The sequence below is a fragment of the Larus michahellis genome, chromosome 9 (genome assembly GCF_964199755.1).
Source record: "Larus michahellis chromosome 9, bLarMic1.1, whole genome shotgun sequence".
NCBI lineage: Eukaryota > Metazoa > Chordata > Aves > Charadriiformes > Laridae > Larus > Larus michahellis.
Genome location: NC_133904.1, coordinates 40,804,461 through 40,815,359, shown reverse-complemented (window position 1 = coordinate 40,815,359; position 10,899 = coordinate 40,804,461). Strand labels below are relative to the sequence as shown.

The 10,899-nt window shown below is 47.2% G+C and overlaps 3 protein-coding genes across 4 annotated transcripts; 2 read left to right on the top strand and 1 right to left on the bottom strand.

The window, feature by feature from the left end:
* Window positions 1-902, top strand: NDUFA1 (NADH:ubiquinone oxidoreductase subunit A1). Its single transcript, XM_074602059.1, has 3 exons — window positions 1-195; window positions 419-508; window positions 807-902. Exons 1-3 carry the CDS (start codon window positions 94-96, stop codon window positions 825-827), a joined length of 213 nt encoding a protein of 70 aa, XP_074458160.1. The 5' UTR covers window positions 1-93; the 3' UTR covers window positions 828-902.
* Window positions 903-2,720: 1,818 nt separating this feature from the next.
* AKAP14 (A-kinase anchoring protein 14) lies at window positions 2,721-5,297 on the top strand. 2 transcript variants are annotated; one of them, XM_074602056.1, is made up of 4 exons: window positions 2,721-2,964; window positions 3,037-3,128; window positions 3,280-3,459; window positions 4,704-5,297. In XM_074602056.1, exons 1-4 carry the CDS (start codon window positions 2,757-2,759, stop codon window positions 4,758-4,760), a joined length of 537 nt encoding a protein of 178 aa, XP_074458157.1. In that variant the 5' UTR covers window positions 2,721-2,756; the 3' UTR covers window positions 4,761-5,297. The 2 variants fall into 2 exon arrangements, with proteins under 2 accessions (XP_074458157.1, XP_074458156.1); XM_074602055.1 differs by having other exon boundaries at window positions 2,721-3,128; window positions 4,704-4,835.
* Window positions 5,298-5,505: 208 nt separating this feature from the next.
* Window positions 5,506-10,873, bottom strand: NKAP (NFKB activating protein). The gene is made up of 9 exons (XM_074602054.1): window positions 10,561-10,873; window positions 10,151-10,231; window positions 9,690-9,763; window positions 9,352-9,471; window positions 8,842-8,887; window positions 8,316-8,431; window positions 8,091-8,166; window positions 7,462-7,611; window positions 5,506-6,816 (listed from the first exon to the last, which is right to left on the bottom strand). The coding sequence occupies exons 1-9, from the start codon at window positions 10,827-10,829 to the stop codon at window positions 6,642-6,644; spliced, it is 1,107 nt and encodes a 368-aa protein (XP_074458155.1). The 5' UTR covers window positions 10,830-10,873; the 3' UTR covers window positions 5,506-6,641.
* Between the last annotated feature and the right edge of the window lie 26 nt (window positions 10,874-10,899).

Here is a 10,899-nt window from a genome sequence, read left to right as displayed (position 1 = left end):
CCCGGCGTACACCGCCGCGCGCGGGGCAGGCTGGGAGTGCCCACAGGCAGGCCGGGGCGGGCGACACCGGACCGGCGGCACCGGACTGGCGGGATGTGGTACGAGATCCTGCCCGGCATGGCCATCATGGGCATCTGCCTCGCTATCCCTGGTCTTTCCACCGTCTACATGCACCGCTGGTGCAACGGCGGCAAGGTCAGCGCGGGGCGGGGCGACCGGGCCTACTCCCCCCACCCCCTATCCCCGGTGTCCCCGCCCGGGATCCCGGGGCTCCGCTTCTCCCCAGACCCCTTCTTCCCTCTGGCACTCCTTCCCTCCGAGATCCCCCTTTCCTCGGGACCGCTTCCCTCAGAGATCCCCGTACCTCCGGGAGCCCCTTCCCCGGGGCTGTGACATATAGTGCCGTGCATGCCCGCAGGAGAAGCGGATCGCCCGCTATCCCTACCAGTGGACCCTGATGGAACGAGACCGGCGGCTGTCGGGTGTCAACAAGTACTACGTCTCCAAGGCAGGTGCTGGGGGCATCGGGCAGGTACCGTGGGGAGGGGAGCAGGAGCCCTGAGATCGGAGCTGGGGGCTCCCACGGCCTCTGAGGTGGGCACCAGCCACTCTTGGGGTAGTGGGAGCTCGCTGTGTACCTGCAGCTGGCCTGTCTGTGGGGATGTGCACTTTAATTATTTTTTTTTTTTAATTAGGACTTAGGTACTTACAAAGCATAGTTTGATAAAACTGCATTGTCAGTTATGCGCTCTTGCAAGTTAGTGATGAGAATGGTGCAAATACAGCTGTTACTTTTTCTTTTTCAGGGTCTGGAGAACATAGACTAAGGTGTCGGCACTTTGAAGAATCCACACATCTGTATAAAATGATTTAACTCTTTAATAAAGATATACATGTATTCAGCCCTTGGATCTGTGTTGCTGTGGTGGGTTGACCCTGACTGGACACCAGGTGCCCACCAAACCCACTCTATCACTCCCCTCCTCAGCTGGACAGAAAATATAAAAAAAGGCTCATGGGTTGAGATAATGACAGGGAGATCACTCACCAATCACCATCATGGTCAAAACAGACTTGACTTGGGGAAATTAATTTATTACCAAACTAGGATAATAAGAAATAAAACCAAATCTTAAAACACCTTCCCCCAACCCCTCCCTTCTTCCTGGGCTCACCTTCACTCCTGATTTCTCTACCTCTTCCCTCCAAGCAGTGGGGGTGTGCAGTCAGTTCATCACAAGTTCTCTCTGCTGCTCCTTCCTCCTCAGGGGAGGACTCCTTACATTCTTCCCCTGCTCCAGCTCCTCTCTCCACAGCTCCTGCCAGAAGCCTGCTCCAACACGGGGTCTCCACAGGGTTGCAGCCTCCTTTGGGCATCCACCTGCTCCAGTGTGGGGTCCTCCGTGGGCTGCAGATGGCTATCTACTCCATCGTGGACTCTGTAGGCTGCAGGGGAAAGCCTGCCTCGCCATGGTCTTCACCATGGGCTGCACGGGAATCTCTGCTCTGATGCCTGGAGCACCTCCTGCCCCTCCTTCACTGACCTTGGTGCCTGCAGAGTTGTTGCTCTCACATATTCTTGCTCTTCTCTCTGACTGCAACTGCTGTTGTGCAGCAACTTTTCCCGACTTCTTAAATACGTTATCCCAGTGCTGCCACTGGGCTCAGTCGCTGCCAGTTGCTGATGGGCTCAGCCTTGGCCAGTAGCAGGTCCCTCTTGGAGACGGCTGGCATTGGCTCTATTGGACATGACTGAAAAGACCTTGGGAATCAATGAAACACCAGCCCAAAGCACTTACCACCAGCTAATTGGCTACAGCACTGGCTGGAGAGACAGAAGACCTAGCAAGGAGAGAAGATCAGGAGGACAAGAAATATGAGAGGGAAAAGGTGTGGAGATCAGGTCAGGAAGCAGAGGAGGAGACAGGTTTCCAGGGCTCACACTGGCCTTGAGCATCTCTCCCAAACCACAGACAGCTGAAAAACAAAGCAGAGCTGTTTTAGGCAGGGTTTGCTGTAATCCTTCCAGACACCATGGGGTCTTGAAGAGCTCTTGTGAGATGTGTCCTGCCTGGGTTAGCGTGTCTCCATGTAGAATTTTTGGGCTCAGAAAAGGCCTTTTCCGTTTGACACCTTGCCTTGTGCTGTGCTCACCTTACAATATGTCCTGAGCAGCAGCTGGAATAAGCTTCCTTTGTTGCATGAGATGCGGTAAATGAGCGGGCCTCATCTGTCACGCACACAGAGCTCTTTAGGGTTCTGCATCCCAAGTCTTGCCTCCCCAGTGGTTCCAGCACAAGACCTTCCCATCAGCTGCTAAGTCATTTCCAACACAGTGGTTGCTTGGAATTCACCATGCTGCACTCTGCTAAATATCTCTGGCCTCTCTTAGCGTCCGTGGTCCTTTCCCTCTGAAGGGCTCTGTGTCCCAAGCACTGGTGTGCAGAGCCTGCAGCACCTCTATGTGATGGGCTGGGCTGAGACTGCGTATGGCAGCGCACAGACCGGAGGCTGGTTTAGTTCCCAAGTTGTCGAGACTGGCAGAAATTTGACAAACAGAGAATCTAGCAGGATCCCACGTCTGTTTTCCTGCTCATCCCATCTTTCCCTTCCAGGAGACAATGGCTGCCAGGGAGGAATTTCCCTAGGGTCCCTGGTCCAAAGGGGCCCCGCAGTCCCCATCCATAGGGGCCCCCCCAGACGTGGATGGGGATGCCAGGAGCCCAGTGCTCCCATTGGCTGGCAGCCACCTTGCCATGGCAACAGGGAGCAAACACTCCCTGGGTTGCTGGGTACCACAAACAACTCTCTCTCAGTGCATTTGTGTGTTTCTCTTTCTAAAACAGAAGACAATGGACAAGGGAGAGGAAAACGCTGCCAGTAAGGAAAAAGCTCACATTCTCACAGAAAACGGGAGAAGCGGTACAGAGGAATATCTTCCAGAGCTGGAGAAAAAAGAGAAAGGTAGCATGTCTGCTCTATTTGTATGTGTTAGGGTCTTCCCAGAAGGATTTGTCAGCATTTTATCTATTTTAGAAACCAAGAGTGTCATCAAAAATATCCAGTGGATGACAGGCAACAACTTCACAGTAGAGAAAGGACGACAGCAGATTGAAGAATATATTTCTGTGAGTGACAATTCCATCCACTCAGGAAGGTCATGCCTTCCTCGGGGAGTGTGAAAAATTAGAGGAGAGCACCTCAGTTCCTTTTTAGCACCTCCCTCAAGTCACCTCTGCTGGACAGAGGGAATGTTAGCGTGATGTGTTTGTTCAGCAGACATGGGATGTTCACAGAAGCTGGCTTCACTGGTCAGAATTTCTCCAGGAAGAAGAACTGAAGTACAGCAAGAGGTACCATTACAGAGTTTGCTGGAGTGTCCCAACACGCAGAAAGCCCATCCCACAAGCAACAGCAAGCATCTACTTTGTTATAGAGATCTCCAAAATCAAACCTGCCGTAAGTACTCAGAAGTGGCATGTACCAATCCTTCAAGGGACAAGAGTACAGGGGGTGTTTCCTGAGGCAGGGAGACAGGAGGGCAGCAGAGAGACTGGCCAGGAGCCAGCAGCTCTCACAAGAGATGCTGACAAGGCCTGGCTATTGCCAGAATGTCACAGAACAAGGGGTCAGCAGAGGGAGGCTGGCCCACTACTCTTCATGCCGTCTCAGAACCCCTTTCCAGATTGGCCTGAAGCCTGTCACCTGTACAATCATATGTTGCAGCTCAAGAAAAAAAAAGAAATAAATTGCACTGAGTAGACTTTTTACCTCCAGAACCTATACTTAGTCATATTGAACCCTAGCTTTTCTACTTACTGCCTGTGGATCCCCAAATATCAGTCCACAGATGTCGAGGTTTAACCCCAACTGGCCACTAAAGACCACACAGCTGCTCACTCACTCCTTCCACCCCACCTCCTAGTGGGATGGGGGAGAGAATTGGAAGTGTGAAAGTGAGAAAACTCATGGGTTGAGATAAAAACAGTTTAATAATTTAAAAAAATAAATAATAATAATAATGACAAAAAAATTAAGGAAAAAAATAATCAGGAGAGAAAAAAATAACAACTAAGACAGGTGATGCAAATGAAAACAATTCTTCACCACCAATTGATGCCTGGCCAGTCCCTGAGCAGCGGCCACCCCCAACCAACCTCCTCCCTAGTTTTGTTGCTGAGCATGATGTCACATGGCATGGAATATCCCTGTGGTCAGCTGGGGTTGGCTGTCCTGGCTGCGTCCCACTCTCAACTCCTTGTGCACCTCCAGCCCTCGCTGGTGGGCTGGTGTGAGGAGCAGAGAAGTCCTCGATTGTGTGTGAGCACTGCTCAGCAGAAACAAAAATATCCTTGTGTCATCGACACTGTTTTCAGCACAAATCCAAACCATATCCCCAAACTAGCTATGGCAAAGAAAATTAACTCTACACAGCCAAGACCAGCACAACAGCTCACAGCCACTGGTCAGAAATCTAAGGTCAGAAATTTAAGGCACAAGCCTTAATTTGTAACATCTGAGTCTTTGCCTTCACAAGAGAATACTCAGAGGCTTTAAACCAAAACTATTCTGATCTGTAACAGAAATGTTGTACAGATACACAGGTTATTTTTGAAGAAGTAGATAGTAGCTCTTACCTAATTTAAATGCCTGCTTTTTGATGTCCTGTATGTGAACTTTGCCCTGTCGCTACTCTTTTGCAGACCTCGGCTGTGGAGGTATTCTTCACTCTGGAGTCCAGCAGGCTGATTCACAGGTAAATGTTATTACTCTTCCATCACTGACACAACTCAGGAGGTTCTAGCAAGCTTTTCCATGCCAAAAACAAAGGAGATTGATGTAAGTAAGTTTGCAATAATAGCAGAGAGGTGGAGGAAGCTGTCAAAAATCTTGCTACGCAAAACCAAATGGCCCTGCTTATCATCAGCTTCACTCCACTGCAGGCATGGATAGCCACCCCATGAGCACCTGCCTTCTCCATAATGAACTTGTTTTGGGTTAACACAGGTCTAGTTGGTGGTTTTTTTTTCAGCAGATAGGCTTGCCCTGTGAATAAAGGCCAGTTCTGAGCTGGCCAAACTTGGTTCAATATTATTCTTACTATTTACTCTCTTTTATTTCATCCTCCAGGCCAGAACAGTGTCAGTTTAGAGAAAAGTGGCTTAAGGACATCATTGAAAATAAAATAATCCTCATGGAAAGACTTACTCTCTAATGAACAGCTCCAACTGACCATCACCAACGCTCTGTTGGTATTTTGTAGGGTATCAAATAAACATAATGAAGAAAGAATGGCTCTTCCTTGTTAGCATTTCTACTTTGTGGACACAGAAAAAGCATTAAATCTGTGCAAAATCAACTATGTCCTGACCTGGCAGCCGGCTTTACATGACGGTCCCTTGCAGAGATGGGTGGGTATGGCAGGACAGAACCAGGTTCCAGAGTGTAGATGGGAAAAGGCAGCTGGGCTGGACTTCCTGTTTGTGAACACCAGGTCTGCAGAACTCCAGGGCAAACATTATAGAACTTTTATTTTCTTTATACAAACATACAAGACATCTCTGCTGCCAAAACTACAACACAGAGATTCAGGGGAACAAAAAAACCCTCTAGAAAACACTCTGTTTTTAAAAGCATTTGAAAAAAATGCTAAGGGGGGGAGTATGTTTGGAAATACACAGTTGAATCAAAGATAACCACCACAGAAGCACTACTTGGAGCAGGCCTCTGAGTACAGAGTTTAAAGATAGCCATGTAATACTGCTGAAACATACCAAATTAAAATACCGCAGGAGTTAAAATAAAGTTTTAATCTAGAACCCTTCCACAGACAAAAAAATTTCAAATAAATTGGAAGATACATCCTTGTTACCACCTGTGTACATCCAGGGGTTCCAATCACTGCACCCCACTGCTCTGATACCTATGTATAACATAGGAGAAAAAGAAGCAAGCAACGTAGCTCTTCACCACGGGCTTTGATGGATTGAAGATCAAGACCCTCCTACTACTGTTACCATTACTTTATACCCGAGTTGTGATCTGCTTGCTTTAAAGTAACTGAAGCCCATCTGTATTAAATTACAAACTCATTTCTATTTACAAGTCTAGTTTGAGCCACAAACCAAAATGCAAGTATTTTGAGAAAAAAATAAACCTAAAAGACTTATGAAAAAAAATACCTAAGTGGACAGCATTAGATCTTAAACAGGAACTTAGGAATTCCTTCAATTTTGATACTGTTATAGTAGCTTGCTTCTGATGGCCAGTCTACTCTCATTAATCAAAATAAATGGAAAATCACATTTATCAGCATCAAGTAACAAAGCCCTCCCATGGAATCCTCTTGCTTGTCTGATTCAAAGTAAGTATAGAACATTGCCACCTCTAATCTTCCATGCGTGTTCCCGCCTTCCCTGCCTTTTAGCCTTTCACTTTACAGGGATTCCTTGTAGATGGTGAAAAAATGATCCAAGAAAATCTGACAAAAGTAACTGTTTCCTTGATACAAGTAATCCGCTCCTGAGGCTTGGCCCTGTTGGGTGAAAGGCACTGCAGCACTTGCAGCTTTTTTCAAATCATGACTGGAACAGGTTAGCTGCTGCTTGGTAGAACCTGTGGTGTACAGCTGAAATAAAGAATTATTTTTCCTCTTTGCCCTTAGTCTTTCTGTAGACCATCTCTCGAAAGCTTGCAAGGATCTTATTCTCTCGTTTCCTCCTCTCTTCCTGGTTGAAGGATGCCAGAGCTCTCTTTTCATCTGCGCTGTAAATCTGGTTCTCTTTACGCAGACGCACAGCTTCCATTCGGCGATGTCTGTGGAGGAGAACATCGTGTACATCAGCACAGGCAGAAGGATGTAATGCCCTGTCATGGCTTCCATCCATCAACTGGCCTGAATGTTTTGAGGGGCTTATAAAGACACCTACACTAGAGAATCCAAACTGCACACAAACCTTCCCAGGAAGGAGCGTGGCAGAGCAAGGAACTGACTCCTGGGGGTGCCTGCTCTCAGGCATTCAGCTGGAAGTCCCATCTATCCCCAGGGTGTCAGCTGTTGGCTCACCAAACCTTAAGTGAAATTCCTGTTGGACTCATCAGAAAAAGTGCAGCCAACCTCTTACACTTTGATTTCTCTCCTACTGAAGAGCCAGCACGTCACCACTGTTGTCCAAACACGCCACCTTTGAGCCATCTGACACAAGTACCTCCTCATTTGAAATACAAGATAATTAGAAGTCTATTACTCGGAAAGAATTTTTGCTCTTGAGAAGAAAGTGTCCTTAAAAAGCTTACCATCCATCTATAGTAACAGGGAGTTTAGTGTAGATTACCGCAAGCACAGAGAGCGCCTTCTCTTTGGTGCTTTCAACTAGAGCTTGGAGTCGGTCTTCTAACCAGCCAATAGAGGAAGCAGCTCTTGAAAATTTCACTGAACCATTACCACCACCAAAACCATACCTGCTGCCACTCATGACATAACCAGAGCTCTCAAACGATGCGATCTCTTCACTGGTCAAGCCGATTTCACCTCTCCGAGGTATACGTTTTCCTGCTTTTACGTACTCTGCCATTGCTGCACCTTCACCGGGCAAGAGGGCGTGTCCGTAGCTTAAAAAAAGCAGTGATTTTAATCAGTCTCAAATAGAGAGAGCCTGAGCCAAACATCCAGCTTCTCTGTTCACTACTTGCTACAGCTGCATTTTTAAGTGCTTTCTTATTCTTTCCCACATATTGGCCTGTTTCTTCCTTATGGCTAACACTGGGAACAACATCTCAAATTACCAGTTGAACCCGTTCTGATTAAACAGTAATGAAGACACTATAAAGTCACTATACTGCAGAGCATTAGAATAAAGGCATCTTACAATTGATTTTCTAGGAATCGAAGCTAAAAGTCATAAACCAGACTTTTCTACCTGAATTCAGGCCAGGGTAAAGGCTAGCTGCACTATCACTTCTGCCTGTGAGTTTCTGGCACAGCATTCTCTCTGATGCAGGCCATATTGCTATAACAGCCCTTTTGAACAGTAACCTTCAGGCTTGATTTACTTGATTCGATCAAAGTACCGTTAGAGCTGGCTACTCACTTCAAAGGCCTATCATCCTGAGATGCGTGGGTTTTGGGAGCTTCTGGTCCAATCAAGCTATCAGCTTCTGTATTTTCTGCAACAATCAAATAATGAGGAAGATTAGTATCGTGCCCATTGTTCTCTGTTATCAGAACAGCTACACAGGTCAGCAACACATAACAAAGAACCCAAGGAAAGGACACCAAGAAGTTTCAATCCAAGTTTAAAGTCAGGTGAACCTACTTGATCTCTCAATCCAGAGATCTTCCCCTTGAAACGTTTCGTCATCAGAATCTTCACTACTGGAATCACTGGATTCCTTCCTGCTCTTCTTATTTTTCTTTTTCTTATACTTCTTCCTGTGATAAAGACAGACATGCTATTTACCAAAATTTAAGATGAAAGAAAGTGCTTGGAATCATACTCAAGTCATTAGTTTCTCAAGGCACCTTCCATCTGCAGGAAGACTGGCCGTCTGCATATAGATTGATGTTATTTCATAGAAAACGCCTTACAGCAAAACAAAGACAATATATAAACTGTTATGTCTTTCATATAGCATTAGAAAGTGGCTCCCTAAGCTTGCAGCGAGTCCTCTATGCTACATGGTTCTGTAGATCTAAAGAAAATGCATCAAGTTAAGATTATTCAACAGCATTTATAGCCCTAATTACAAGAGCGCTCAGCCTTCCTCAGTACCTGCTAAGGAAATGGCACTGCCCTCTAATCAAAAGCAGGTAGAATTACACACAACAACCTGGAAACTTACTTTCTGCTCTTTTTTTTCTTCTTCTTGCTTTTCTTTTTATCTTCATCTGAAAAAAATAAAGTATATATATTATCAAAAAGAGATGATTAGCTATAACTAAGCAGTTTACTGCATTGTGAATAACTAACTGCCTCCATCAGAATGCCTTAGCACACAGCTCCTCAGATGTGATTTGTTTAGGTACAAAATAACACTGAGAAAGTCTTAGTAGAAAGCTACCTCCAGTACGCGTCGATATGAGAATGTACTGAACGTATCTCTGTTGTGAGACACCCAATGGATGCTAACTTCAAAAATCCTATTTCCTGAGGCAAGACCACAAGCACTCAAGGAAAACGCACTGCAAACGCAGCAAGATGGTGAAAGAAAAGAACACTGGACTGATGCTGCAGCTGTATAATTTCAGAAACTGCAAGTGTGCAACAAAAGCCAGAAGCGTTGCTTTGAGGTCAGAAGAGCAGAAGGAGAGCTCTTGCACCACGCACATTAGCCAAGACCTTCTTTTCTTACCACTGGAGTTCTGCTCAGACTCCGACTCGCTGTCGCTGTCCTCAGAATGTTTTCTGCGTTTTCTTTTGGATGCCTTCCGTTTTTTCTTCTTTCTTTTCTTCTTCTTTTTCTTTTTTTCCTCTAGAATGTTTTTAAAAGATAACATTAGAGAACAGACAAAGATCATCTAGCTCCATACGTACTTCCTGTTCTTCCCAAAGAATGCTCTCCTTTGAACTGGAGCCCACCACACTCACTTCCACCCATCAAAGCCAGTGAATCTCTTGCAAGCAACAGCAGATTCCCGACTTCAGTAGCTTTCCATTTTCAAAACGAGCTACATAAGCAAAACAAATTACCTTCTGAGCTGGAATCTGAAGAACTACTCTTAGATTTTGCCTCTTCATCTTCTACTGGTGTATGCTCGTCGGAACTGAGTAAAAATAAAAGTTTGCTACTTAAAATTTATTTTGTAGTATTCAAGACCAAAGGTACACACATGACCAGACACACACTTGCAGATTTTGAGTCAATACTTGCAATAGAGTCAAGAATTAAAACAGTTAATTTGCAGCATGGGAACTGCTTTCAGAACGACAACATAATAGTCACCTGATCACCTAAATCATATCTTGCATAATTGGTATGTTGGAATTATTTTTTTGGGAAAAAAAAAGTAATAACCTTGTTATATTGATTCAGAAATGAACTGACACAACATGAATTGTGGCAATGGGACTAGCGTAGGGATAAGACATTTTGTAAGTTATATACTCAATATCATAAAAACCATAAGGGAAGAAGAAAGAATATGCCTTACTCGGGGTCCGGAACCTTTGGTGACAGTCCCCAGACTTCAGGTGCCCCCAGTTCTCCAATTCTCTCTCTCTCATTGAGTCTCCTGTAATGGAAAACACTTTCACTGACGCCTCACACTACAGCCAGCACATAAACCACCGCAGCCGCTCTCTGTTACTGTTTCTAATCGCCTAAAGCGGCTACAACAAGAAGAACCCACCAGCGGCCCGGGAGGCCGGCAGCAAACCTCGGGTAACGGCGGGTAACGGGTGCGAGCACCCTCCCAGCCGAGTCCCGTCACTTCCCGACATGGCACCGCGACTCCGGCCCACCAGATGCCCGGCCGCCCGCCCTGCCCTCCCCGCCCCGGGAGCGCCGGTTCCTCCGAGCGGAGGGGAAGAACCCCCGGGAGAGCCCCGGGCCGGCGCTCGCCTCTGCCGCAGGATCTCCTCCTTCTCCTTCTCGTAGTACTCGGGCCAGGCCTTGCCGTGGTGGTGGTGGCCGTGGTGCGTGGCAGAGCGCGGCCCGCCGGGGGAGCGGGAGCGGGACCAGCTGCGGCTCCGCCGGTGGCTCGGGCGCTTCAGGCCGTTGCGTTCGCGGGAGCGCGAGCGGGAGCGGGAGCGGGACCGGGAGCGGGACCTCCGGCCGCGGCGCTCTGGGCTGGCAGCCGGCGGGCTGCGGGAACGCGACGCCGGCGCCATGGCGGCCGCTGCGGAGGAGCCGCTTCTGGGGCGGAAGCGGGGCGGAAGCGAGCGCGGGGGGGGGGGAGGG

What these genes read in the sequence shown, in the direction of transcription:
- NDUFA1 (XM_074602059.1), top strand. Translation starts at nt 94, where the DNA reads ATGTGGTACGAGATCCTGCCCGGCATGGCCATCATGGGCATCTGCCTC. An exon ending in GCTGGTGCAACGGCGGCAAG is followed by an intron (nt 196 to 418) that starts GTCAGCGCGGGG and finishes GCATGCCCGCAG; the next exon opens with GAGAAGCGGATCGCCCGCTA. An exon ending in ACAAGTACTACGTCTCCAAG is followed by an intron (nt 509 to 806) that starts GCAGGTGCTGGG and finishes TTTCTTTTTCAG; the next exon opens with GGTCTGGAGAACATAGACTA.
- AKAP14 (XM_074602055.1), top strand. Translation starts at nt 2,757, where the DNA reads ATGGCAACAGGGAGCAAACACTCCCTGGGTTGCTGGGTACCACAAACA. An exon ending in AGATTGAAGAATATATTTCT is followed by an intron (nt 3,129 to 3,279) that starts GTGAGTGACAAT and finishes TTTGTTCAGCAG; the next exon opens with ACATGGGATGTTCACAGAAG. An exon ending in TCTCCAAAATCAAACCTGCC is followed by an intron (nt 3,460 to 4,703) that starts GTAAGTACTCAG and finishes ACTCTTTTGCAG; the next exon opens with ACCTCGGCTGTGGAGGTATT.
- NKAP (XM_074602054.1), bottom strand. Translation starts at nt 10,829, where the DNA reads ATGGCGCCGGCGTCGCGTTCCCGCAGCCCGCCGGCTGCCAGCCCAGAG. An exon ending in GAGGAGATCCTGCGGCAGAG is followed by an intron (nt 10,232 to 10,560) that starts GCGAGCGCCGGC and finishes TTTCCATTACAG; the next exon opens with GAGACTCAATGAGAGAGAGA. An exon ending in TTCAGATTCCAGCTCAGAAG is followed by an intron (nt 9,472 to 9,689) that starts GTAATTTGTTTT and finishes AAAACATTCTAG; the next exon opens with AGGAAAAAAAGAAAAAGAAG.